This window comes from Rhopilema esculentum, chromosome 14, assembly GCF_057945365.1.
Source record: "Rhopilema esculentum isolate cy_ngs chromosome 14, ASM5794536v1, whole genome shotgun sequence".
NCBI lineage: Eukaryota > Metazoa > Cnidaria > Scyphozoa > Rhizostomeae > Rhizostomatidae > Rhopilema > Rhopilema esculentum.
The window spans coordinates 5,312,386-5,327,089 of record NC_142828.1 but is presented as its reverse complement, the minus strand read 5'-3'; the positions used below and the strand labels follow the sequence as shown (position 1 = coordinate 5,327,089).

Sequence of the window (14,704 nt, the reverse complement as noted above, 5' to 3'; positions counted from 1 at the left end):
ATATTAATTAACACACAATGTTGGTTTTTTAAGTCTATGTTCAAAACAAAGGATCAACTAAATAAATCAATTATACAAAACAAAGGATAAAGCTGCAAATTACATGCGAGTGAGAAGCAACTATGACCATGACAACAAACCAAAACTCAGATTTTGGGATAGTTGGAGGGTCATGGTAGCCAACCTTCTGATAGAACATGGTACCTGATGATGATGAGAAGCAACTGTTCGGACCAAGCAAATGTTTCAGTAGCCTGAATGCAGACTCTCTTGACAAAATTGGAAATAGGAGAAAAAGTAGAGTCTGCGAAGCCGAGCTGATTTTTTTTTTCACAGGTTCCTCAAAATCAAGGAACCGAATTTGATTGGTTGGGGGAATTTCAATTGTTTTTTTTTCAGTTTTCAAAGTGGCGCCTTCGAACAGAAGTATAAATGAATGGCATCAGGATAATAGAATAGGTCTATTTGTTCTTTTGAACAACTAAAATTACAGAAAAACATGGAGTTGTTGTTCTAGTGCTTAGAATAAAACGTTGATGTCAGCGAACAAGAAAAGCGGCTCTGTTGCGCAGACTAATGTATTAATAGTTCTCAACAACAACTCAACAACAGCCATTTTGAAAAATAAGCTCACAATGACACTTATGGAAGTTAGAAACATTAGTTAATCTTATGATTCATTGAAAGCTATAGAGAATTGAAAGGTAGAGAAAGTTGCTTTATAGTATACATCGAGCAAAGGGATGTCGCCCCGCTCGCCTCGCCACGCAGGCTCCCGAGACTAACTCTCTGTCCCCACTGTATCCACATTTTTCTCTCTTCTCTAATCTGTGCCAATACGCTACACAAGGAGAGCTTATTGAATGTGCAAATGGATACAGATACCTCTGATCAAGGGGCAAACCGAATATCAGGCGTTACTGTGCGAACACCGACTAAACACAGTTGACGTTCGATACTTGCTTTTATTATTTTATCCCTGTTTAGGCCAACTTTTGTTCATTCGATTGCGAGCAAATGTTCTATATTCCCTTTTGCTTTCCATTGGAATTGGTTTTCGTGGTCTTATGGGAAGTTCACAGTCTTGCTTGCAGTACGACAAAAAACAGCAACAATTTCAAGGCTATATGGCACCATGTTTTTCAAAATGGAGGATCAGCAAAACGTACTGACCATCGCAGAAATTTGGCACATATTGATAAAAAAGACTGGATCGAGTCTTTTGTGACACGAGTGTCGCCATTCGAAAAGAGGACCCCAAAACATCCCATCCGAGGATAGGCCATTCACATTTACTCATAACAATATTTTCATCTGATTTGGCTTTTTTCTCTCTTGACACTGATAAACACCACTGATATACAAAGCATTGCAGCTCTCGCCAATCCATATCATTCACGCAATGGTTTTTAGAAATTGCTTATCCCTTTTGTTCGGGGCCCTAGTTCTTTTGATATTGAGGTTTAATCAATGCTCTGTGGGTGTATGCAATAGGGCACCATACCCAAACATGATTTAAGCAGTCGGAATGAAATAAAACAATGATTAACAATAGCAGGAGAATTTTTCTCCTTGCAAAGGATGGTTTAGTAAAGCTGGTAGACAATTATTCAGAGCTGGTACCAATGGGGGTTACTTACTTCAGACACATTTGATGTTGATGTTTAGGTCTAACACAGTTGCCCGATGATCGAATTCAGCGTGAAACTTGGAGCTTAGACCCGTCCTGTTCTATACAAGTAACATAATGTACAGCTCTGACTATAAGGCATCGAGCACCTTATGACAGATAGGCAAACAGTAATTTTGACTAACCTTATGAAATACATTTAAACCTTATGAAATATAGAACGGCTGTACATTCTTATCAATCACCATTTCATTTCAATCACAAACAATAATTCAAACACCACTTTATATTTAGCCTTAACTTCGTAAATATCTTGGTTTACAATATGCAATTATCAATGCTTATTTCTTTATAGATGCCAGGAATCAAGAACATAAAACTATTTAGTAGCCTGTTATAAAGTGATTGGTGTCGTTTAGACTGTAGATGCCTTGGTGTGTGTAGAAAAAGATGGTTTTTTCTGTTAATAGCATTAAGCATGGAACTCATAGTCGCAATTTGGAAATGTCTTTTTCTACACGCCAAAGTAATGTCAAGGATTATGCATGGAACTACAATAGCATATCAGAAAAATGAACAAATTCTTGATGTTAGAACAAGCCAAGTCCTTCCACGTTTCGCTAATCTATCGAGACAGTGACACATTTATGTGTGGAACTTTTCAAGCAAGGAGTTAAACCGAAATCTAACTACAAATTTCTAAGCCAATGATTTTAAATGAAACATGCTGCTCCAGACTACCCTTTTTATGAAAAGATCTGATGTAGTGGTACATTGATGAGAGTCAGGATTCAATAATTGAGAAGTAAGATTGTCAAATTGATCCAGAAGTGGTGAGCAGACAAATAGATGATAATCAACACAACTTGATTGAACATAGATCATTATGTTGACATATTCACACAAACTTTACATTCTACTTCAGTCAGAACAGTGCAATTCTTGAAAATTACCTTAACAGGTTGAATTTTTTTAGATATATCTGGGTTACTTCTTGCTCTTCTTTGTCAGCTTGTACATTCCATAAATGGCAAAAAGACTACCATAAACGGCAAAGACGACCTGAGAAAAAACAAAATATTGTAACCTTAATTTTTATGAAACTTAAACAAAAGTGTCATCAGAATCATGAGGTAGGCCTGAGTTTATAATCTTTAATTGAAGGCTCTTGATCAGCCATGTATACTAATGGAAATATTGAAATAAGTAGCCAATTAGAATAATTCTGTGAATCTGTTTTGCATAGCATGCCTCAACAGGGCCCATTCCACTCATCCTAAACTGGAGGGGCCAGGGAGGTAGACACTGTTTTGTTGACACAATTTTATTTGCAGACTTTAGTTCAATTTATTTCTTGTAACCCACAGTTTTATCTAGATAGATAATTTGAGCTGATTTTACATTTATTTAGCCAAAAAGTGGGAGGCCACAGCCCCCTGTCCCCCTGTTGTGTGGGACCAACTTATCAAAGAATAACCACTCAAAAAAGCACCCAATCTTGAATTAAAAATAGCAATAGACACAACCCCTTAAACAAGCACCCATTGCACTTCAATAGATTTAAGAGATTAAAGGTAAGAGCAGGCCTGGCCGTTTAAGGAAAGCGATACCTAGGCTTGCCTCTTAGCTCCCCTCAAAACCTGAAACAAGCTGTGAATTACTCTCCTAAACTAACCGTGAGAGGAAAAGTGCTCCCCTTGAATTTCCATTCATTTGCTCATTTCATATTCTTGGAATTATAAAAACCTTCAAAGTGATATTTGGTTTATTTTTGTAAAAGCATTTCCTGTCTTCACATTCTTACTCTGAATTTTTTGCCTATCGGGCACTTTATGTAATCGTAGTCACAAACGATTTGTAAACAAATAGTGAAGCAAAATATGTGCTTGTAGAGCTCAGAACTGTTAGAACATGTGAAAAGAGGCATATTCTTGGTAGGGAAGTTGAAAGAACAAGTAAGAAATTGGTAGGAAAAATGAAAAAAATGGTTACTAATGTAACACAATCTATTATTTTATTTCCTTTGTGTATAGAGGGTGCCTTGTGTAAAAGCATATATCAATTGAACAAATGTAGTGAAAAAGTAAGTGTCATTTCAGTGCCATTGTCAAAAGCATTTATCCACACCGACATCCCAACAATAATCCACAAATGTTAACTAACCTTGAAAATACCTTAACAGATGGTGCAGGAGTAATAGACATGAGAACCTTCTGGAAAAGCACTAGAAAGTCAAAAGCTTGCTTAAAAAGTTCCAGGCTTATAGGGTGCTTTTTTTAACTGACAGTTACAATGATGTTCTTGAGATTCCAGGGCCTGCATTTCTCACAAAACCGTTGGTAACAACACCACAATGTTGGAGAAAAACTCTGGGAAAGTTGAAAAAACCATAGACAGTCAAGTTGCAAGGTTCAAGGTAGAAGACAAGGGTGAAATTGTTGTGGTGTACTTGAAAGAGGGGGAATGGAAAACAAAGCCAGTACGGAAATAATTGCAGGTATGGAATCAACAAAGTAACAAGAGGTTTGTGAAAAAGCAAAGACACCCATCACAAACCATTTGAAGAATTTGCTCTCGAGAAAGTTGTCCACACAACACACACAAAAAACTTTCTAATGCTTTGAATCGCCCACAGTGATAGGTTGATGATAGACACTATGGTGTAGAAAGTCTTAAGATTGTTCCAGATTGATTCACTGTTTTACTTTGGAAGCTAGAATGTTTACCTGAAGATATTTTTTGCAAAATAGAGAAGATTAAAATATTTTCCAAGACTTACTGACAGGCTTTTACAAGACGCTAAAAGCTTTGTGGCCTCAATTTTTTCAGATGGAGGGGCTTCAATATTCCCAATTTGTGCAATATTTTCCAGTAAATGGTCACTATTGTAGGCTCAATTTTTGATGGTGGAAAAAGCTTATTATCTTGACCCTTTGCTTAATGATTGTTGCCTGAGCATGAAACATGAAACTATGGAAAATTGGGAATCCTCTTTAATTGTTGCTTATAAAAAAATACTCACATTTCGTCGGCCTGCTATTGTGACTGAATTGAAATATCTTTGCCAGCCTTTAAGATTGGCTGCTGCTTCTACTGCATGTTCTGCTCCAGCCATTTTGCACCTGGAAGTTAAATTCATGAAGAATTTAAAATCACATGTTTTTATTGCATTTCTTTTTCAGAAATAAGGCAATTACCAAATCTAACTTGTTGATATTAACCATAACTTTTGGACAAATGCCTGTTTTAGGTCTAGGGTGAATTATTTTCCCTAGAATTTTGTAAATGTTCATTTCCAGTTCAATTCATTGTTCAGATCAGGCTTTGAAAAGAGTTTTCTTCCTGGCAGGAAAATAAAAAATTCAAGATTTCCTGCGAAGCTTCGACAAAGTTTCTAGCCACTGAAAGTGATATTTTAAGTTGCTTGATTTGTTTAAACATTAGTCCTAAAAAAAACTGCCATACTAAAAAAACTCATTGCTGGCCCTTGATTTTTGATAATAGCTATTCGAACAGCAACCATTTTGTTTATACTGTATTAGATGATCAAGAAGAACATAACTAAACACAATGCTCATAGTTTGTTTTCAAGGTTAAAGTTAGTAGATCTTAAAATCTATAATTACTTTGATTAAATTTCATATCAGTACTAGCAAACTAGATACTTTTTTATAAGTATTGATGAATTCCACATCTTGCTCTGGGTTTCTGTTTGCTGCTCATTTTATCATCAAAGCTAGTAGTTTATACAACATGTAAGAATACTATTATATTTTTCAATGGTTAAAATTACTGTTTTATATCAGGATTGGTGCTAGAGACATTCTATAAAGCAAGCGATGAAAAATGTATGCGAATTCCAGTAGCAAAGTACAAATAATAATGGACACATCCACGCAGGTTTTGGGGCATGTTCACCTTCAAAACAAGATTGGCTGTCTTTAAGTGTTTTACATATATAGAATGGCTATTAATGTAAAAAAGAAATGAACTTTGTTTTAGCTTGCTTGAATTAAATTAGTAGCTTAAAATCATGCCCAGTAATTTGGTATAACAAACGCTGATAATACCAATAATACCAGATGATTGTATTGTGTGGTAGTAGTGCAGAACAAAAATTATACAGTATGTGTGTATATCACAACAAAACAGTGTTCCGTAGAAAGAGTGTAACATGAATTTAATGTTCATATTAAAATCAAGTATGGAAATTTCACGCTTAAAATTTCCTGGCAAACAGCAACAATTTCCTGCAATAAATTTGTACTGAATAAACCTGGCAGGGCTGCTGCCGCAGCTGCCGGACATTTTCCAGCCCTGATTGAGATATTATAAACATTGCTTTAACACATTTAGACATTATTTATTGTTTTTAATTGCACAACATATTAATTAAATTTTCATGGCAAAAACTAAGCTTATATATAATTTCTATGGTTCCTTTTTTCGATTAATTTTGAGTAATGAATTTGAAATTAAAAATGGTGGAAAAGTGTATTGATCTGATTTCTGACCTAATTAGTTTGTTTGATTTAATTATTGCAATAAATAGATGTACATGAAAAATCTCTATAGATTGAAAAGAACTTCATTTGGTTTGTCTTTTGGCCCTCAAACATGCTGTCTTAACATCTCCTGGCAATACCATGTTCAGCCCATAATTTCAATAGATAAATCTTTAAACCCAATTCAAAAAAATAATTTGTCTTATCATCTAATCAGCTGGGGATCTGTGTGAATTGCTGGAAAATATGACTCCACCTAAATTAACAATTGCAAACCTGAGTTCTCTGTAAAAAGCTCCCCAACCAAAATAGGAATACAATCAATCCATGCATTCCTTGAAGTTCAAGAGGGGGGGGGGGGGATCTTCCCATGCCACCATATTAGCTGCTAGCTACATCCGCATCATACCTTTAAAACTCTACTCAGGTCAGTTATTTTAATTATTGATTGAGTGCTTGTTTGCAAAAATGAAGCAATTGCTGCTAATTGTAAAGGGGTGGTCTTATGAAATTTTCCTGGGAATGTAGCTCTTAGCCCCTCCCTTCTGTTCAAGTCAGATTTTTCTCTGGAACTGCACCTCAAACAGGTCAGAAGTTACTGTATATTGGACTTACCCACATAGAAATATAGGAATGCAAACTGGTAATCAACCACTTGACTTTAAAATTACACGTAACACACAAAATGGGAGATCAAAGTCTTCCCATAAAAATGAATTTAGTTTGACTTGGCATCTCAGTCCTCACTTAATGATCCCTTGAGCTGAGCTTGACATTGACCCTTAAAAAACCAATTCAGCAAATTGTCCTTTGTCTAGAGGCTGTCTACTTTTTAAGTTTCACCTGTGCTTAGTGCTCCCACCTAGACTCCAGAGGGGCATCAGACAGATACATATATACCTGACAGACTTGCCATGAAAACAGAAAATAAAAAAACAATTGGCGCAATAGGCGCTCCTATATGTCAGATTACACACTGGTATGTACTGTGTGGTCAGGCAAAAGGGCTTTAATGCCTCCTAGGCCTAGGCCTATATAGTGAGAGATGTCTTCCAGGACCTTACAGCCACAAATAACTAAATAATGCCACAAAACGAACAAATATAAAAAGCATAGTTAAATTTATCTGTTGAAATAAAACCAAAGCACACGAACCTTCAATTTAAAAGTATTAACAGGCTGCTGTACTTCCAACAACGTTTATGCAAAAGAAAAACAGCGAGGACGAATTTGGTACCAGGCTTCCACTCGCAGGACGCGATCACGATTTATCTCCTTCACAGAACCAAACCATGATTACGGACAGTAAGATACACTGTATTTCCGATAATTAAATATCTTTCTATTTGTGCTTTCGGTTGACGTCAAAGTTATAATACACAAAAAAATCAACGTTACAAGGCGGGAGGACGGCAATCCCCTCTATTCAGGCAAACTTATTGCATTTAAGGCCCCAATCGGGCAGTTCTATCTCGATAAGAAAATATTTCGGTAAGATCCTTACAGAGCCCCCCCCCCCCCCTGTACGTTTTGCATCGGCTACGCCCATAATGAATCAAAGTCAATCAAAAAGGCCCAAAGGTTTTCTGTTGACTATAAATAAATAAAGTACGATAACATGTCTTTTTGTGTCAGGTAAAAAGATACAAACACAGGCGAGGAAAATCCTTCATTCTACTGCCGCAAATTTACATCCTGAAAATATTCTTGTTAGGCATCTACTTACAAACGCAAGCAACAGCAACAGCAAAAACTAACGTGACAACTAAGACTAATTTCCAGAAATCGGATGTTATTGCATTGTACCAGAAAGATGATTACAATTATCCAAAATCATGGTCAAAGTTAAAAATAGCTTTGAAAGAAATGTGGAAATCGGAAATTGTCTGGAGGTGAACATGAGGGCCATTGTCTAGAATAGGCTTGCAGTTTGTTCTATGAAGACCTGGGGTCAACTCGAAACCCCAAAAGAGTGGTATTAAAATTAGTAAACTAGAAATTTTAACAACGTTTCCGACAACAAGGTCTGTTGTTACAATGGGATTTGATGAACAAGAAAATTATTTGTGTAACTTGACATAAAAAGTAAGGATGGAAGGCAGCTGAATATATTTTGTTTAAACATTCCAAAAATCTTCATAACTGCGGAATAATATTCTTTCCAGAAGTTTTCAACGAGGAAGATTAAATATACATTCGAAACGATAAGCAAAATGCAAGATAATGCCGGCATCATTAGCCATGGAGCAGGTTATTTATAAGGATGGATAACGATATATAATAAAAAAATTAAAATCTTGCGAAATAATCCATCAAAAAAATTAAATCATCCCCTCTAAAAAAATTTATATTAAGAATCCTCAACACAGGAAAGACAAATAAGGGTAAGAAAGAAATGATAATTGAATAAAGTTAAAAATTGACACTATTTCGATTAACACAGTTTTTCATTTTACTGTTTTTTTTTCAATTTATAAGCCTTACAAGATTGTTACGTGTTTCATTCACTTAATAATAACTGACAAGGTGGTAAAATTAATCCACCATTGCAAGTCAACTTTTAAATAGCAAGCTCCCAAATTCGATATATTGTGCTCGTATTTATTTTGGCACCCAGTACTGTATCAATTTGATTATTCTTGTTTGATTAGTAAGCTTATTTCATGATCAATGCAAGATGCAATGGCAAACTATTTACATTTCACGAAATTATCTAAAAATGTAACAAGCGTTGTTAAAAAAAGTAGACAAAATCGAGTAAGTTCTACCATTTATTTTTTGATGATTTAATGAGCTAATGTCACGTGAAAGGAACTATATACATAAAAGGAATCATTCTAGACCAAGATCATTTTTCAATTCAGGATGTCTACAACAGAATCGCACTTCGTATTTAAAATCTGCTCGCTCGGTAAAAATCTAAATACCAATTATACAAAAATTACAAAAAATAGATAAATATGAATTAAACATTAACCGGAGTTTGTTGGCGATTCTTTTGCCGCCCTTTAAATATATAAAGTTGCTGCTGCGAACTCAGGGTAAGTTTCTGATGCCGATGAACAATCACAGTGCTCCCTACACAAAGACCACTCTGTCCCTTTGGAGTATAGCCACTCCCCGAACGAGGTAATTCAATTAGAACCGAGGCAACGGCTGCATGACCATGCGCAAACGGTTCAATACCGATCGGAGTTGGCCCGGCCTACAATGAAAGAAATTTCCTGTTAAGATCTGATCAACAAACAGGTACAAATGAAGATAGTAGCAACTATATCTTACAGATAATAGAAATGTTCCCTGTTCACTTTGTTAAAGAAAGTGCTCCTCTTAGAGGCTAATGGAGACATTTTATTGAATTGAATTGTTATTCATAATATGTTATTAAATTGAATTGTTATTCATAATATGTTAGTAAAGCTAAACTATGAAATGCTGTCAAAAGATTGTGTCACAACAAATAAACTGGAAACACCATCTCTTTTTATCACTTGCATCCATTTTTGAACAAAATTCAGTGCCTTTTAACATAAGACTTATTCTCGAGCGTTGAATAGATGACTTTTGGCATCTTAATAAGCAACATACTTAAAGGCCATAACTCATAACGCGATAGCTACAAGGAAATACGTGCCTTCAGATATCCTTTCAACTTGTCACCACAACACAGAGTGATGCTTGAGAATGGCCTACTCGCCATTTCTTGCAATTCAACACGGCGTCGCTGAAAAAGATTTCAAAACTTTCATCACATATATGTTCCAAAGCCTTTCAACAAGGTCGTCTTTTTATCAAAACAGTTTTGAAACTATCTTCATTAAAAAACCCAACTGGCGTAGAAAGGAAGAATTCGTTTCCCTGAGGCGAAGAACAGCTTCTAAATAATTAAAGACAGGGGACCAATCACATGTGCCAATATTCCTTCCCCGTTATATTCGATCCGCTCCAGGGTATAAATTTCTTCTTACCCTTTGGTTATACCTGACTTTTTACACTGAGATAAATTGGACAAAAAAATCTTTCGCATTCTGTTTTTCGCTGTTCGTGTTATTTCGAAAACTTTTACCCGTTTTTATTTTTTTCCCAGCCCAGTGAAAACGAGGAATTAAGGATTGTCCACGTGAAACTGATTCATTTTTCAAACTTCGACATCTGTTGTTTTCTATTCAAAATAGATTAAACAAAACCAAAAAAACTGGACAACAAAGCCCTTCAATTCGAGCGGGACGAACTTTCCCCTACTGGCATAATAACAAAATTTACAGAAACCGCTCTTATTATCGCACAGCGCGTCCTTTTATTATGTTCCTTATTTTTGGTTGAATTTATGAGCCCTTTTGTTCAAATGATTTAAACCATGCTTCAAGGCAAGGGTTTGGAGTCGTTACATGAAATATATCGTTAATTACTTTTTGGTATCCAATTAAAAACAAATGATTCGGCTTTTGTTGCGATTGTTCCGTCTTTTGTCCCTATGAAGTCTTTATGCAGTCAATATGCAGCCCCTATGCAGTCCCTATAAAGTCCCTATGCAGTCCCTATACAGCCTCTATGCAGTTCATATGCTGTCCCTATGCAGCTCATACGAGGGTCACTCCAAAATTATTGAGATATTCAGTAACCGCTTGAGATATCAGTTTGAAATTTTTTTGGTGGCTTGTACCATCTATTTCACCCATGTTTTGTAATTTTTGTTAATTTAAAGCGCGGGAAAAAAATAAAAAAGGGTTTTGAATTTCAGCACCTTAGATGTTCTTATTTGTTAAAAATGGAGCTTGAAAGACGTGATTTTCGCGCAATGATTTATTATGATTTTAAAAGGGGGCTGAAACAAGAAGAGTGCCTAGCTCAACTTCTGCAGACATTTGGAGATAATGCACCTTCAAGGGCAACAGTTTTTTGATGGTTTGCCGAATTTAAGTGAGGGAGGGAGAGCCTTAAAGATGAGACCCACCCAGGGAGGCCCCCAACTGCTGTTGTGCCAGAATCAGTTGCCGCTGTGGAGAAGATGCTAAGGCAAGATGGTCGGATGACTTATTCTATGATGCAGGATAGCGTAAAGATTGGATCAGCAGCATTGCACACAATTTTGCATGAAAACCTGCAAGTTCGGAAAGTGGCTGCCCGCTGGGTGCCACATTGCTTGTCAGATGAGCAAAAAGAGCAGCGCGTCAATTGGTGCCAGTTTATGCTGCAAAAATTTAATGAAGGGAAGTCGAAACGGGTTTATGACATTGTGACAGGCGATAAAAGTTGGGTTTACCAATTTGACCCGGAGACAAAGCGCCAATCCTCAATTTGGATCCTTCCAGGTGAAAACCCGCCGCAAAAATTTCGGCGATCCAGAAGCGTCGGCAAAAGGATGGTTGCGTCATTTTTCTCAAAGACGGGTCATGTCGCAACCATTCAAGTTGAAGACCGTCGTACAGTGAACGCGGATTGGTATGTTAACCACTGCATACCACAGGTTCTAGAAATTTGGCGAAATAAACGTCCAAGGACCGGCTTAAGAGGTCTACTTTGGCACCATGACAACGCTTACGCTCACACAGCTGCTTTGACCATCGACTTTCTGTCCGAAAAATCAGTTCAGTTGATGACCCACCCGCCTTATTCACATGATTTGGCACCTTGTGACTTCTTTCTCTTTCCAGCGTTGAAAGAAAAAATTCGCGGAACCAAGTTTGATAGCGCTGATGATGCAGTTAGTGCCTTCAACGAGGCTGTTCCGGACCTGGCTGCGGAAAAATGGGCCCATTGTTTTGATATGTGGTTTTATCGTATGAGACTTTGTGTGGAAGCCAGTGGAGAGTATTTTGAGAAACTGTGAAAATTTGAACACGATGCCTCTTGCGGTTTTTGAATATCTCAATAATTTTGGAGTGACCCTCGTATGTTGCCCCTATGCAGCTGATATGATGTCCCTATGCAGCTCATATGCTGTCCCTATGTAGTCCCCTTGCTGTCCATATGCAGTCCATATGCAGTCCCAAATTAAAATTGAGCAGTTCATTGCATCTTTCTACATTCGAAAACATCAAGTTTGCTTACCCTACTGTATTGGTAATTACTATATTGTTGTTTAAGCTTCCAGACAACGATCAATATTATCAGCAACGAGCAGAAGCAGCTACGATACAAAAAGGAAAATGGGTTTAAAGTACACAAATACACAAGCATTAGAACCGTGCTATAAAACAATGTAAAAGGGTGTATATATGAGAAATTCAACCCGGTTATTGATTCAAACCGGCAAGTAGAAAGTATGCTGTTTCTAGTGAGATCAACTCTTTTTATCGACCCGGGTTAAGATTTCACAGGCTCCAGCGAATCGAGGATTTCATTCTTATTAGAATGATACACACATAGACTGAAAACCAAGAGACTTACAAATCGCCCGGAATGCAAAACCTAACCCAAACGAAAGCAAAGTTTTAAAAATCGAGTAAATCTCCAATGCAAAGCCTTTTGGCTTTCTACTGAATGAACAGATACGCAAATTTTCAGTGACTTGAATTCCCTTCTTTATGAAAAACAGTATACAGCGTGCTACAAAACGTTTTAATAGATCATGATATCGAAAGAACGCTAGGCCAAATTTTATTCGGAGTATTTGAAATAGCACAAGTGACAAAAATACGTGAAAATGCCGGATACATATCGGTTATCTGGATTCGCTGTTACGAAGTCTACGCTTAAATATAAAAGGACTTCAACCCAAACTGGAAGAAAGGCTAAAATTAATAGGGAAAGACAGGAATAAGCAGAGGCATCACAGGATAATTTTCAGTCAAGTGAGGTGGCAAAACACAAAGACACAACAGTGTCAATATATTGGGGAGCTTTTAGAATCAATGTGACTAACTTCAAGGGGAGGTATGGGAGAAACAAAACTATTGAGATACTTACATAAGGAACACAATGAGAAAATGTAGCCAGTTGAGAGAATTTGGCATAACCTGGTCAAATGACACCTATAGATATAAGATGTTATTTATTGGCAAAAATTATTCACAAGAAGCAACAGAGTTATGCATAACTTCAAACTCTCTTTTACTGCAAAGCTGGAACGATTGCAGAAAAGAAATCTATCAAAACAGGGCTTGAATATTTAGTGGGCGGTATCTGTCCAGGAGATGGTTTGATGCCTTGGACAAACATACATTTCATGTTTTTACATCTTTTTGCGACATTTCGTACCCTCTGAATGGCTCCTATTGGAAATTCCATAATGTTAATGTTTATGGCCGTAAAATTGTAAAAACTAGTCAATTTCTTTAAGAAGCAAAACGTGAATGAAAGTGCCTATTAAACACTAATATATAATAGCGTTTCAGTCAACCGCAGATCCACCGAAGATCCTTGGTGGAATTTCTAAATGTCACGCAAACAGAGTGCTAAGAAACTATAATATTTTGCTTCACGAATTTTTTCATATATCTTTTCATATGGCTCAACAGAATTCTAGCAAACCAAACAAAAAGCAATCTACAAATGTCCCTTGGTCTATGTGTTACATTTGTCTCATTATAAGGTAGACAAAACAAAGATATTTTCAGGTTATGGAATCAACTGTAACAATAAGACACCCGAAGTTAAAAAAGGCAATGATTCAAGGATCCAATGCTTGCCTGACTAGAGACCACGAATTTATAGTGCATTTATAGACTGAGACCACGCTACTGTAAGTAAAAACGATTTTCTTTATTGTTTTTTAACTCGTGAGAACTGGAAATGAACGAAAACAAGAGAGAAAGACGATGACAAATGAAATCAGCCGAAGAAATGAAAGAAACAAGGTGGCAGATAACAAAGGACTTAGGGAATGACAATTGAAAAGCAAGTGACGGGATTGAAAAAAGATTCTTGAATTACAGATATAGAAAAAAGGTTCTTTAACCACAGTCTGATTGTACCACATTGTAAAATGTCAATCGTTATTAAAAAACAATCAATCGTTAAATGAAACAGGATGCATTCAAGTGAAAAAATTACAACAGAAGTTCTATCAAAACAGAGACAAAGCCCCTACCATGTTTTAGATTGTATGCTTTGAAATCTTTTGGCAATAGAAAAAATTTCCAGAATGTAATCTTTGAATTCAATTGTCAAACACTTTTATCTTCTCTGTAAGTTGTTTTGATCAAAAAAATATTTTCTAAAACAGTCCAACTTGAAGGTGCATATCATCGTAGCATTTGTAGATTATTAGTAATATGAGACAGGTTTTGTCGAAACTTGAATACTGAAAACAATCCAAGATTTGGAGTTTTGACAGGGAAGATTGTAGAGGCATAAAAAAAAATGTTAGCTAGAGTATGGTTTTAATTACACTGTCCTGCGTTGCGTACGGTTTTTTACACAATCCATGTAGAGCCATGAATGTAAACAAATAATTCAAAAAATAATATTCAGCAATCACCTTAAATCCAGTATTCCTTGAAATATTGTAAAGATATATCTTGAATATTGGTCCAACATGTCTCCTTATTTTGAAATTTTCAGCAGAGAATTTCTTTCCATATGCACCCAGAACAAACTTTTTCACGACAAAAACCTCTTTGCCATC

General features: G+C 36.3%; 1 protein-coding gene across 1 annotated transcript in view; it reads right to left on the bottom strand.

Moving 5' to 3' along the window:
• Positions 1-2,500: 2,500 nt before the first annotated feature.
• LOC135696145 (attractin) overlaps positions 2,501-14,704 on the bottom strand; it is a 38,767-nt gene continuing 26,563 nt past the window's right edge. Inside the window, exons 24-30 of the mRNA XM_065215428.2 lie at positions 14,558-14,703; positions 13,045-13,109; positions 12,187-12,265; positions 9,770-9,859; positions 7,291-9,340; positions 4,653-4,752; positions 2,501-2,692 (exon numbers count right to left, since the gene is read on the bottom strand). Coding sequence (XP_065071500.2) covers positions 9,101-9,340; positions 9,770-9,859; positions 12,187-12,265; positions 13,045-13,109; positions 14,558-14,703 — 620 coding nt within the window. The 3' untranslated portion in view covers positions 2,501-2,692; positions 4,653-4,752; positions 7,291-9,100. The remainder of the gene's footprint in view (positions 2,693-4,652; positions 4,753-7,290; positions 9,341-9,769; positions 9,860-12,186; positions 12,266-13,044; positions 13,110-14,557; position 14,704) is intronic.